The 13,696-nt window shown below is 49.3% G+C and overlaps 1 protein-coding gene across 2 annotated transcripts in view; it reads left to right on the top strand.

Annotated features, from left to right (window-relative positions):
- Positions 1–201: 201 nt before the first annotated feature.
- Osbpl10 (oxysterol binding protein like 10) overlaps positions 202–13,696 on the top strand; it is a 243,057-nt gene continuing 229,562 nt past the window's right edge. Inside the window, exon 1 of one of the 2 annotated variants that reach the window (XM_029482011.2) lies at positions 202–745. In XM_029482011.2, the coding sequence (XP_029337871.1) occupies positions 459–745 (287 nt within the window). In that variant the 5' untranslated portion in view covers positions 202–458. The remainder of the gene's footprint in view (positions 746–13,696) is intronic. The other variant, XM_021172670.3, reaches the window with a different exon arrangement.

Genomic DNA, 13,696 nt, shown 5'->3' on the forward strand with positions numbered 1-13,696 from the left:
GGGCGTGCGGAGATTTCCCCGGTCGGGATCCAAGTGAGGGGGCAACAAAAGGCTAGGGTGCAGGGGGCCGATGTAGGGCGTGTCCACCCAGTCTGCCAGGCCCGCCCCAGGAGCATCCTTAGCCCGGGCCCGAGGGACTGCAAGGTTCGAGGAGCTGGAGGAGGAGGAGGGACCTGGAGCCCCGAACTTGCCCGAGAAGTGGCTGGAGGGCGGGGCCGGGCCCTGGTCGAGGCGGGAGGAGGGGCGGCCGCAGCTGCAGCTAGCCGGGCTGGCTTCCTTCCCAGCCCTCTTTCCCTCCTCCTCTTCTTCCTCCTGTATGAGTCAGGCATTTCCCGGGGAATCAGAGCAGCCACGCGCGGCCCGGGAGCCCGGAGCTGCAGCGGCGGCGGCGGCAGCTGAGGAGGCGGCGGCGGGGCTGCCACCGCGGCGGTCACCCGCTCCCCGGGCGCGCAGCGATCATGGAGAGGGCGGCCCAGAGCTCAGACGGCGGCGGCGGCGGGGGCAGCAACAGCAGCAGCCGGAGCAGCAGCCGCGCCACCTCGGCGGGCTCCTCGCCCTCCTGCTCCCTGGCTGGCCGAGGGGTGGCCAGCCGCTCTGGGGCCGCGGGACTGGGCGGCGGGGGCAGCCGCAGCAGTCCCGGCTCGGTGGCCGCTAGCCCGTCCGGAGGAGGCGGCCGCAGGAGGGAGCCGGCGCTCGAGGGCGTGCTCAGCAAATACACCAACCTCCTCCAGGGCTGGCAAAACAGGTAAGGAGTCCGCCTCTCGCGACCCCGCGCGCTCCCCGGGTGTGGAACGTGGCGCCACCCGCGGCTGGGGACTGCCTGGACACCTCGTCCTTCCTGCACCCTGGCGGGCGCCGCAGCGGCGGGAGGGAGGCAGGAACCCTGGTTTACCTCCGGTGCTGAAAGCTGGCAGAATCTGGAGTGGTGACGGGAGCGCCCTAGGTAGTTCCGGTGTCCTACCTGCCCTGCCGAGGGTCTCTCACACCCAAGAAGAAGGGTTGAGAGGGACCCGCAGAGAGGGAATGCTCGGTGCCGGCCCGGCACCGAAAGCATTCGGCACGCGTTGTCCAGCACAGTTCTCCCCACTCCGTAGTTTCTGTTAAAGTATGATGTTTGAAATACAACAAGGAGCCTGTCACTTGTCATCTTTGGAGTGCCCCACTCCCAGGGTGTGCATATCCCTTCTCTAGTAGGTGGCTTAACAGCGCAGTTTGTTATTATTCCCCGCTCAGGTGCATGTGAAGTTTCTTTGCTTCCCTCTCAAAGTTGCCAAGCCTTGAATTGGGCGTGGTGGCAGATGCTTGTAATGCTAGGCACTTAATAGACATGAGGCCAGTGGACTTGAGTTTGGGGCTAGCCTGGGCTACATAGTGAATTCCAGGCTAGTCGGAGCCACATCGGGAGAACTTGCCTCAAAAAAAGAAGTTGGCAAGTCTAGTGATGGACAGACTTCTTGAAGGATCGGGATGTCAAAGAATGGAGTTCTCAGCATACATGAGGTGTGGACTAATGTTGTATGGAAGGACTTAAGGATCAGGCACAACGGCCTCTGTCTGTCTGTCTGTCTGTCTGTCTCCCTTTCTCCCCCCGCACCCCCCGCCCCCCCGTGTGTGTTGTGTGTGTGTCTGTTTGTGTGTGCCTGTGTGCCAGTCGCCAGTCTTTGGAGAAACAAACCAAAGTTGAAACATCCATGCAAAGACACCATTGGGGAGAGCCTTGTCTTCTCGAACCTCAGTATCCCTGGATCACCATTTGGGACCCTTAATGGTTTGTCCTTGTGAGATTTGAATCCCACCCTGGAGTCTGGCTTATCTTTGCTGGTTGGACCAGATCCCTCTTAGCTCTTTCCGCAGGCTGTTTGGAAATGCTCTGATGGTTTCCAGATGAACCATGGGCTGTCACAGGGTGCCTGTAGGAAGAGGACTTTGGACGCAATGGGAACCAAGCAGTTCTAGATACAGAACTCGGAGCCTCACCCAGGGTTTCCTTGGAGATCTGTTACTATGTTAGTGAAGTTGCTTTTAACTTCGGAGTCTTCCTCAAAATAGCTTCTGCGGTGTCTGCTCTTACCTCCCCCCACCCCTGGTTTTTTAAAAGCTGAAAACAGAGGTAGAGTTCGTAGGAGGGGAGAGAGATAGAAGATGACTAAATGTGATTTCAGTTCCTGAAAGTTGTGGCTCCGAATGGCAGTTCAAGGTACCTTGTCAGAGACACTTTGAAAGCGTGCTCATGCTTGACACTGCCTCTTCTCTAGCTTCTGGGGCCAGCAGAGCGGCTGCCCTAGATAACTGGTGTCTTCTTTGCCTGGCCCTAGTATTTTACCTGCAACATGTATTAAAGGATTTTCCCCTTTGTAGTGGATTTAGGAGGGATTTGGAGTTATGTCCTTTCTACCAGCTTTAAAAGCTGCTGTGGTGTTTCAGTTGGAGTCAGAGTTTGAGAAACAACAGCAACAACAAAATACTAAGGGTCACAGACTTAACCTAGGTAAAGTGCCCTGATGTGCACCCTACTGAGCATGCTCAAGTGAGGTCTCAACCTTTGCCTCACAGCTGCCAATGAATGCTCTCACTCACCTCCCCAAAGGATTTCCTCTAATGGGGGATGGCTGTGTCCCGGCTTCTGTCCTATGTTGGGATCTCTCTGAACCATGGCCCAAGGTCCATTAGTGGTCTGCGGATGATTTATGCTGACCCTGTGAGAACACATCGATCCTTTCTCAGGGGGTCTTGTAAAGGAGAGGAGGAGGAAGGGAGAAGAGGACCAAAATAGGCACTGTGCAGCGATGGAGACTTTGGTCCGTTACTTCCCTTCACCACAGACATTAATTGAGTATCTGCTATGTGCCAGGCCCTGTGGAAATAGCTGGCGCCACTCGGGAAACAATCACGGAAATCTTCTCATGAATTGGCTAGGAAACAGACCCAAGGGAGGGGCTGGGGGGGGCAGGAACCCACCTGTAGTAGATTCCGCCTCTCCTTTTTTGGAACAGTATTGAGGTATATCAAAATACATATTAAGGGGCTGGAGAGATGGCTCAATGGTTAAGAGCAGTGGCTGTTCTTCCAGAGGACCTGAACTCAATTCCACATGGCAGCTCACAACTGCCTGTAGCTCCAGTTCCCCAGGATCCGACACCCTCATACAGATGTGCATAACACCAATGCCCATAACATAATTAAAAAAAAAGATTAAAAAAAATAAGGTAAGAGAAGACACTTTAAAAGTATTTGCTTTATTTAGCTATTCGTGTGTGTGTGTGTGTGTGTGGTGTGCTCATGTGTGTAGAATAGTCACATGTGGAGGTTGAGGACAACTTGTGGGGAGTGGATTATGTCCTTCTACCACGTGGGTCCCAGAATGAAAGTCATCAGGCTTAGCAGCAGGCCCCTTTACCCACTGAGCCGTTATGCCAGTTCCAAAGACCGTTAAACACAGGTTTTAAGCATGAGTGTGAAGAGAAAGAGGCAGGTGGAAGAAGACAAGATCAGAGAGGAGCATGGGGGCCTCTGAGAGACTGCCTCCTTTTGGTTATTATTGTTTTTGGGATAGGGTCTCATGTAGCCCAGGCTGGCCTCAGATTCAGTGAGCGTAATCGAAGCGGACTGAAAACATCTCTAATAGTCCTCTCTAATTCATAGTTACACATTGTTCAAGAAGACATTCAGAAACTGAACATGGGACTCAAGCCTGTAGTCCCAACACTTAGGAGGCTGAGGCAGGAAGATGACAGACAGTTTAAGGCTTGCCTGGGCTACAGAGTAAGGCTTTGTCCTTAAAAAAAAAAAATCAGATTTACAGGATGACTTTAAGGGATAAATTCTTTTTAAAAAATTAATTACTTTTTTATGTGTATGAGTGCTTTTAAAAAGATTTTATTTATTTATTTGATACATATGATGAGTGCACTGTCGCTGTCTTCAGACATACCAGAAGAGGGCATCAGATCCCATTATAGATGGCTGTGAGCCACCACGTGGTTGCTGGGAATTGAACTCAGGACCTCTGGAAGAGCAGTCAGTACTTTTAACTGCTGAGCCATCTCTGTAGACCAGGCTGGCCTCAAACTCAATAATCTGCCTGCCTCTGCCTCCCAAGTGCTGGAATTAAAGGTGTGCGCCACCACTGCCTGGCCAAGGGATAAATTCTTAACCAAAGCACAGAAGAACTTTTGGAGGGAAGGGAGTGGGAAGCTGGAGACAGGTGTTTGTAGGATAACTCAAAATGTGGACCAGTTATGTGGTGTTCACACAGACATCACGAGCACCGCCTGCTTTAAACTTTTTTTTAAAAAATTAGATTATGTTACATTTGAAACAGTTGAGCATATGTGTACATGCACACACATGTCCATATACCAGGAGAGCAGAGGACGGCTTGTGGGAGTCTGTGGTCTCTTTCCATGGTGTGGGTAGGTGCCAGGGGTTGAACTCAGCACCTCAGGCTTGGCTGCAAGTGCCTTTACCTGCTGAGCCATCTCACCCCTCCCCTGCCTTCTTTCTCTGCTCTCATATAGAGTAAGCTGGGGAGGCAGTCTGTGCCAGCTGGCATGTACCTCGGCGAAGCCTGTGTGCGAGCGTCAGATATGCTAGCATGCTTTAGTTCGCTTGGCTGCTGAGCATTGGTGGTGCTCTGTTGCTTTGATGCAGGGTCTCCCTTGACATTGAGTATGGATTCAGCTGTTTCTATGTTTCCACTACTGGAATTACAGATATGCTGGTGATGATCCCAGGGACTTGTGCATGCTAGGCAAGGGTTCTACCAACTGCACTGGCATTGGCTTCTTATTAATATTAAAGCCTTTGGTTCTTGGGGCTGAGATGGCTTAGCAGTTACTGTTCTATAAGACTTGAGTTTGGTTTTCAGCACTGATGTCAGGAAGGTCACAACTGCCTATATATCAGCTCCAGGGTCTCTGGTGCCTTCTTCTTGTCTCCAGGAACACCAGCAGACATGTAGTGGACACACACACACACACACACACACACACACACTTAAAAATATTTTAAAAATTATTAGCTCTGGACCTGCTAGTCTTCATTGTGATACACACGCACACACAACACACATATATAAAACTCATCCTGTGGTCAGTAGTCATGTCTGCTGTGACTTAGGGCCATCCCACCCTTTCAGGTGGGCTATTAATGACCAACGTGCCAGGGTTTTCTTTTGGATTCTGCCTAGAATAACATTAGGTTTTGAAAATGTAGTTTTAACTGGCAGCTGTGGGTTTCGCCCAGTAATAACTGCTTCATATATACAAGATTGAGGATTTTATATTCAGCACCTGTATGCATATACTCATATATATATATATATATATATATATATATATATATATGCATGTGTATATATACATATGCATGCATATATGTACACATATGCATACACACACACACACACACATATACTATACACTGGGGCATATACTAATTCCTAAAGTACTCTGACTAAAATGAACATATTATCTGAATGTGGTGGCACATACTTTTACTCCTAGCACTTGGGAGACAGAGGTAGAAGCAGAAGGACTTCTGTGAGATCTAGATCAGCCAGGGCTGCCTAGCAAGAACCTGTCTCAAAACAAAACAAAACATAATGAACACATTAGCTACATTCTGGGTACTGTAATAGTTCCAGAGGTAACTGGCTGTACCAGACTCAGAAATGTCTGGTTTGGGCTTCTGTCGTCTACTGAAGGTGTTTGGACATGTTCTTCTCTAGGAACTGCTAATCTGCTCTGAGGCTGTGTCCTTTGGGGACACTCAGAGCACCCTAAAATGTATTTGCTTATGCTTTAAAATATAGAGTGAGGGTGGAAAAGATGGATTGGTGGTTAAGAGCAGTTGTTTTTACAGAGGACTCAGGTTTGGTTCCCAGCACCCATAGCAGGCAGCTCACAACCAACTGTGGCTCCAGTACCAGCCTATAGCAGGCAGCTCACAACCAACTGTGGCTCCAGTACCAGCCTATAGTAGGCAGCTCACAACCAACTGTGGCTCCAGTACCAGGGTTTTTGACCCCCTCTTCTTACCTATGCAGACATTGCATGCATGATACAGACACATGAATTTAGGAACGCACACATATACATTGATCAATCAATGTTTTAAAAAGTATTTATTGAGAACCTATTTTGTATTAACCACTGCCTGCAAGAACTGTCTTCTCTCATTTCTTTGTTCTTTTGTTTTTGAGACACTCTCGAGCAGCCAAGGCTGGCCTCAAACAATACATGTCTGAGGATGACCTTGAGCTGCGACCCTCCTGGCCTCCACCCGCCAAGTGCTGGGATTGTAGACTTGCAGGGACACTCGTTTTTGCTGGAGATGGTGTTGGAGATGGGACCTGGGGCTTTGTGTATGTCCAGGCAAGCCCTCAACCACCCAAGCTGCGTCCTCAGCCCCCGCTTTTACCATCTGTTAACCGAGTGTGTGTCTGAGGAAGCTTGCACTACAAGGATCACTCCAGTTTTCCTGGGTTGGTGGGATTGCGAGTGATTTTCATTTTCTTCTCTGTCAAGTGTTACTAAGGATGTTGGTAAGCATCTTGTATATTTCTGTGAATGAGCGAAATTATCCGGGGCTGGGCCATTTGATCTCTTGAGTGACAGGTGATAGACCCTCTGTCATGCCCGGCAGCATAGAGTGGAGAACTGTCAGCTGAGTGTTCTTCTTGGGCAGCTGGCTGGCCTATCCTTGAGGCAGCCCGGAAGCTACTTTATGGTCACTCTGAAAACATTCTAAGAGCTTTAGGGATCACTCCAACCAGCCCCTGCTTCAGGAGGCCACAGTGTGAGTGACTTTTCCAGAAAATCTGGCCTGGTCTTGGAAGACTTCGATTTAAAAATTAAATGAAAATTTTAATTTTCCTCCTCTCCTCCCTCCCTTCTTTCTCTCTTTCCTTCCTTTGTTCCTTTCTTATATGTGTGTGGCACAGATGTTCCATGGTATGTGTGTGTGTGTGCATGTGCACATGTAGGTGACCGCACAGCTTGTGCATGTCAATTCTATCCTGCACTACCGTGTGCACTTCTGACCTACTATGTGGTCTCTGGATCTAACTCCTCCCCGGCATGTGTGTGGAAGTTCGAGGACAGCTTGTGGAGCTCAATTCTGTCCTACTGTGTGTGTCTCTGGATCCAGACATCACTTCAAGACAATCCCCACAGAACTTTCCTGGACTCTGACTACCCCATGGCTAATCTCATCCAGGCCAGTGGAGAAAGCACTCCCTTGGTACATCTCAGGAGAAAGCTTGTGATTGGTGATTGGTGCGGTTTGAGGCCTGGGCCTGTGGATTGGTGGAACACAGGTTTAAGGCCTGTGATTGGTGGAACTGAACCTGTGGTCTGTCGAATTCGAAGCATGGTCCTTCACTTGAATCCCATTCCCCTGCTATGCTTGTTCTGCTCACGTTTTCGCCATCCAGGAGACCCTCACTCATGCTGCCATCCAAGTCCCCGTACCTCTCCTGATCTACTTAGTGTGTGTGTGGGGGGGGCTAAGTGCAGGACACAAAGAGATGTGGGTGTGGCTGCTAGCAGAGGCTATAACAACCTTAGTACTGTTAGTGAAGTGATTAGGAACACAGGCGAGTGGAAGCAGAGGGGACACAGTGATTAAGGGCATGGAACATGTAGTGAAGGTGAGAGACTGCAGGCCCTTATCTCTGGAGAGAGTTCTAGGGAACTGCCTGGCTGTAAGAGCTGGGAGTACTCATACCCAAGACTTGAAAGCCATCAATACTGCTGCTAACGAGCCAGGGATCAGTCCCTGCTGAGAGCAGGGTTGTGGAGGGTGAAGCCTGTGTGATCTGAGAATCCATAGTTTTAAGTCTCTGGCTGTTGGAGCGTGGAGCCATAAGTAGTACACGTGAGGGTCCAGCACTCTGTGTCTATTAGTCCAGCATTGTGTGTCTATTAGTCCACCACTGTGTGTCTATTAGCCCAGCACTGTGTGTCTATTAACCCAGCACTGCGAGTCTATTAGTCCAGCCCCTAGCCTGACTCCCTCAGCTTGCTGAAGTCTCAGAACCACAGACACCAAGGCAGCTGCTCTTCCCTCACTATGATTTCCATCTGCACAGGACCAAGAACCCAACTCAACCACCTGGTTGGCGGTTACCATTATGTGTGTGAGGTTGATGTGTGTTTTCGGGTAGGTTGCCATCTGTCCACCTTCCCTGATGATCTGTGTGTGGTTGTATGGGTGGGTATACTATATTTGGATACATCAAATGGATTTATATATAATTTATATGGTATAGGTTGGATTAGGGAGAACATCCCAAGTTTTGAACCACTTGGGTAGTGTTGCTATGAGTATTCTTGTGTATGAACATGTACGTCTTTTAAATAATTTCAAGTTGCATTTATAATTTATCTGTTTTTATCTCTCTGTGTATGTGTGTGTATGCGTGAGTGTGTTTGTGTGAGTGTGTGTGTGTATGTATATATGTGTGTTTATGAGTGTGTGTGTGTGTGTGTGTGCATGTGAACGCCATGGCTTTGTGTGGAGGTCAAAGGATAACTTGCCAGACTTGGTTCTCTCTTTCATCAAGTCATCAGACCTGGTGGCAAATGCCATAGCCACTGCTCCATCTTACCAGGGTCTCCACTCCAACTCCCCAGCACCCCCCTACGTGTGAGACAAGATCTCATGTGTCAGGCTGTCGTCAAACTGGCTGTGTAGCCAAGGATGACGCCCAGCTTCTGACCCTACTGCTACTCCCTCCCGTGCTGGGATCACACCACCCATTGACACCTAGTTTATTCAGTGCTGAGGCTTAAACAGAGCTTCTTGCGTGCCAGGCAAGCACTACTCTCTGAAAGGACGTTTTCCCACCCTGCCTCTCCTGCTTTCTCGTGGCTACTGCTTTTCTTGGTTCTTCACTGCACCCTGGCAATGTTTTGCAGTCTTTCTGCCGTTTTATTCTCTGGCATGTCAGACCTGTTCCTGTTCTCTGCAGAACTCCTGTGACTACACTGAGGACACAGATAATACAGAACAATCTTTCCATCTCAAGATCCTTGATCACGCATGCTGTGTGCTAGCGTTCCCACCATAGAAAGCATATTGGATAGATTCCAGGGATCAGGATGTGGGCACCTTGTGGGTAGAGACAACATTCAGTCTCTTACAGGACTATAGTTTCTAAACTGGCTTAAAAAATCTGTGTGTGCATGTGCTGTGTGTGCACGTGTGTGTGCTGTGTGTGTACATGCCTGCTGTGCTGTGTGTGTGCTGCACTGTGTGTGCATGTGTATGTGTGCTATTTCTGTGTGTGCTGTGCTTGTGTGTGTGCTGTGTTATATGTACACATGTGTGTGTGCTATGCTGTGTGTGCTGTGCTGTGTGCATGTATATGTGTATATGCTGTGTTGTGGTGTGTGTGTCTGCTGTGTGTACATGCATGTGTGTGTACTGTGCTGTGTGTGCATGTGTGTGTGTGCTGTGCTGTGTGCATGCATGTGTATGTGCTGTGCTGTATGTGTCTGCTGTGTGCATGCATGTGTGTCTGCTGTGCTGTGTGTGCATGTGTGTGCTGTGCTGTGTGTGTGTGTGCTGTGTGTGTGTTGGTCAGAAGACAACCTCAAGTGTTGGTGCTTGCCTTCCATCTTGCTTGAGATGGGTTCTGTTGTTTGATGCCGGTACCCCATGCTAGCTGGCTGGCGCTGTTCCAGGAATTCTGCCTCACCTCCCATCTCCTGTAGGAGTGCTAAGACTATAGATGTGAGTTCACAGATCTCATCTCAGACCCTCATGGTTGCATGTTAAGCCTTTTATATTCAGAGCCATCTCCTCAGCTCTGCTTCCAAGGCACGCAGTGGGCGGCTGGCTGTGGCCCTGCTGGTGTTTCCACACAGCCTGTTTATGGACAGCTGTCTGAGAACTCCGGGAAGAGACAGGATTTAGTAGGCCTCTGTGCCCTGAGCGAAGGGTTGAAATTATTGTCCTGGAATCTCTGAGGCTTTTTGCAGTTCTCTCTGGCTCCTACTGATGCGATTTGGGGCCAAGCCAAGACAGATTTGAAGAGAAAACAGTACAGAATTTGATTTTTGACAGCCCAGACTGGGTTGAGTGTGGTCACAGCCCCAAAGAAAGTGCTTTATTTGTGCCTCATACCATGATATCAATAACAGCGATAAAATTAGGAAACATTGTATGTGGCTTTCTGTTGTAACTCCATTATTTGAAGGTCAGATAAATCCTTTGGGCCCTGAGTAACTTTCTCTTCTGGCCTTGCAGTTTTAAGGGGACTATTTATGTTGTTGTGCGGTTTGGTCCTTTTCTATAAATATATTGATGAAAATGTAAAAGGGTGTGGGCTCGGGATAGAACTCATTTGGCAGAGCATTTGCCTCGAATGTCCCGAGATTATCCTTGTCAGCACTGCATCTGTCGGGGGCACGGTGGTGGCTGGTGGTGCACACCTGTCATCCCAGTACTTTGGAGGTGGAGGCAGGAGGATCAAAACTTTAAGGTTGTCTTCAGTTAGCTTGAGACCAGCCTAGACTACAGGAGAGCCAGTCTCAAAATGAGAGCAAAAAAGGCAGGCCTGAGGACATGTCTCTTTGAGCAGAGGGACCAGTAAAAGAGACATGAGTTCAAAATCCCAGCACCCTTGTAAAAGCTTGGCATGTGGCACCCGTGTCACTCCTGCGTGGGGGAGGGGGGCTAAGAGGCTTCACTCTGTCTGGAATGATAAGGAGCTCCAGGTTGCAGGAGATCCTGTCTCAAAAAATAAAGGCAGAGGGGCAGCGAGGAGATGGGTCACTTTGACAAAGGCTCTTGCTGCACAAGACTGGTGGTGACCCAGCATCCACAGAAAGGTCAAGAGAGGTGGCTGACCCCCATACATTGTCCTCTGACCTGCATGCCTGTGGTATCCCCAACAACAACATCAAGAATATATTAAAAATCTGGAGACCAGAAGACGACACTGGACCTCGACTCCAGCACATGCACAGGCAAGCACACCCACACACACGTGCTACACACACACATTCACTTTACACACACACACAAAGTTGAAAGGCAACCTGTGTTGGTCTCTGGCTTCTCATGGGGATGCTCTAAATGCAAGATCTGTAGGGAGCCTTTTGGAAACTGTGGGTGAGACCTCGGGTCCCTGCTGGCCTGTGCTTGGGAAGGCAGAGCACATGATGGGACATAGGTGACTTTCAGTTTGTCTTCGTTGTCAGTCTGTCAAGGCTTTGGCCAGCTGTCAGCAGTCCGTGAAACCCCTGGGGACAACCTGGGCAGACATAAGGAACCCTTAAAAGTGCGGTGTAAGCAGGTGCCATTATCCTTCAGACCTCCTCCTTGCAGGTAATGTGACTCGGCGGGATGTTTATACCCCAAATATTTATTGAGCACATTTTGCGTACATGCCAAGTGCCACTCGAGTGGTCAGAGCTACAGTTAGGCCCTGCCTTAGGGACCTGACAGTCCTTGCTAAGAGAGGTCATTTGTTTGTATGGTGCCTGAGAGGAAAGAATGTAGGCAGTTTGATCTCCATGGCAACAGTGCAAGCTCTAGCATTGTGAACAAGTGGGGAGACTGTGTTCTAATAAAACTTTATTTGGCAAACAGGCAGCGGGTTGCACGTAGCCTTCAGGGTGTGACTTGACCGTCACCAGTCTCCCATGGCACTTGGACCTTTTCCAGGCAGCTGAGTGTGGTATCCTTGAATTTCTCATGTGACCTGAAGCTTTCCTGTACCTCTGTTTCCCTTGTTTATTTCTTCAGAATTAGTATTATTGCCAGGCGTGGTGGCACACGCCTTTAATCCCAGGAATTGGGAGGCAGAGGCAGGTGGATTTCTGAGTTCAAGGCCAGCCTGGTCTACAGAGTGATGTGGTGCGTGTGCGTGCGTGCGCGTGTGTGTGTGTGTGTGTGTGTGTGTGTGTGTGTAGGTAGCTTTATGGAGTGGGTTCTCCTCTTCCACCTTCAAGTGGGTTCTGCGTTCAGGGGCTGGCACTCAGGTTCCTCGGCTTTCAAGTCCTTTCCCTGCTGACCCACCTTGCTCTCCTCCTCCACCGGATGGCCTCAAACTCGCTATGCCCTGTGTGTAATCTGGAATTATTTTCTTCTCTCTCAAGTGCTGGGATTCCTGGCAGTCATTAGTAAAAGTAGAGCTTTTTTTTTTTTTAAGATGGCGTCTCACTCTGTGGCTCGGGATGGGCTGGAACCCACTCTGTAGCCGGGGATGGCCTCACATTCGAGCTGGAACCCACTCTGTAGCTGGGGATGGCCTCATATTCGGTGTGATCCTCCTGCCTTCCTCTCCCAGGTGCTGAGAGTAAAGGTTTGGTCTTGATCTTGACCAAGGGTTTTCGAGCAGGGTTTCCAACCAAACAGACTTGGGTTGTCTCCTTCCCATCCCTGGGTCTGAGGGATCAAGCTCTGGGCTTCAGGCTTGGTGGCGAGTGTCTTTCTCTCTGTGTCATCCTTTTGACTCTAACCCTTACATTCAGGTATCAGCATGGTATTTACATGAGTTTTCTGGTCTTTTTCTGTCCCCCTCTCCTCATCCCTTTCCTGTCACCAGGGGAAGAACTTGGAAGCAGATGCAATGGCAGGAGTCCCAGCAGCCCTGGTGAACCTTGAGGTAACCTGGATGAAGGCCAGAAGAGGCATGGCCTCCAAGGACTCTGTTTCAGAGCCTCTTCACATACTAATTTTTAGACTTTCCCATGAGGAAAAGGAGTGAGCTCCTTTTGAAAACCCCTAACCATGGTCAGTTCTACTCCCTGCACCAAAGATGTAGATAGAATTTTTTAAAAGATTTTTTAAAATTTATTATATACATGTGAGTACACCATAACTCTCTTCATACATACCAGAAGAGGGCAACAGATCCCATTTCAGATGTGGTTGCTGGGAATCGAACTCAGGACCTGTGGAAGAGCAGTCATTGCTCTTAACCGCTGAGCCATCTCTCCAGCCCCATGGATAGAATCCTACATTATAGATAAGGAAACTGAGGAAGTGGTCTGTTCTGTTCAGTCAGTGACATACAGTCTGGATTTCTTTGACTTCAAAGTGGTTTGTTTTTAAACATTTTCTCTCCTTTAGTTTTTAAACAAAGAAAAACCAATTTTTATGTGTATGAGTGCATGTGCAGTATATATGTGCAGTTCCTGAGAAGGCCAGAAGAGGGCGACCGATATCCAGGAGCTGGAGTTACAGACAGTTGTGGGCTGACATGTGGGTGCTGGGAATGGAATCCAGGACCTCTGCAAGAGCAGCCAGTGCTCTTAACCTCAGAGCCATCTCTCTATCCCTGCCTCCTCCCACCCTCCTTTTAGACAAAAATCTCACTCCATAGATAGATCAGATCACAGTTGTTTTTTTGTTAACCTGACACAAACTTAGGCATTCCAGGGAAGAGGGACTCTCAGCTGAGGAACGCCTCCACTGGATTGGCCTGTGATTATTTCTGTGGGATATTTTTTTCTTTGATGATCGATGTGAGAGGACCCAGCACACAGTGGGTGGTGCCACCCATGGGTGGGTGGCTTTGGGCTGTGTAAGAAAGCAGGCTGAATAAGCCACAGGGAGCAAGTCAGTAAGCAGGGTTCCTCTGTGGCCTCCGCTTCAGTTCCTGCCTCTAGGTTCCTGTCTCAGGTTCCTGCCTTGGCTTCCCTTGATGATGAACTGTGACCCCATAAGCCAAGTTAACTAT

Source organism: Mus caroli, unplaced genomic scaffold (assembly GCF_978045245.1).
Source record: "Mus caroli unplaced genomic scaffold, Mus_caroli_1 scaffold_11, whole genome shotgun sequence".
Lineage (NCBI taxonomy): Eukaryota > Metazoa > Chordata > Mammalia > Rodentia > Muridae > Mus > Mus caroli.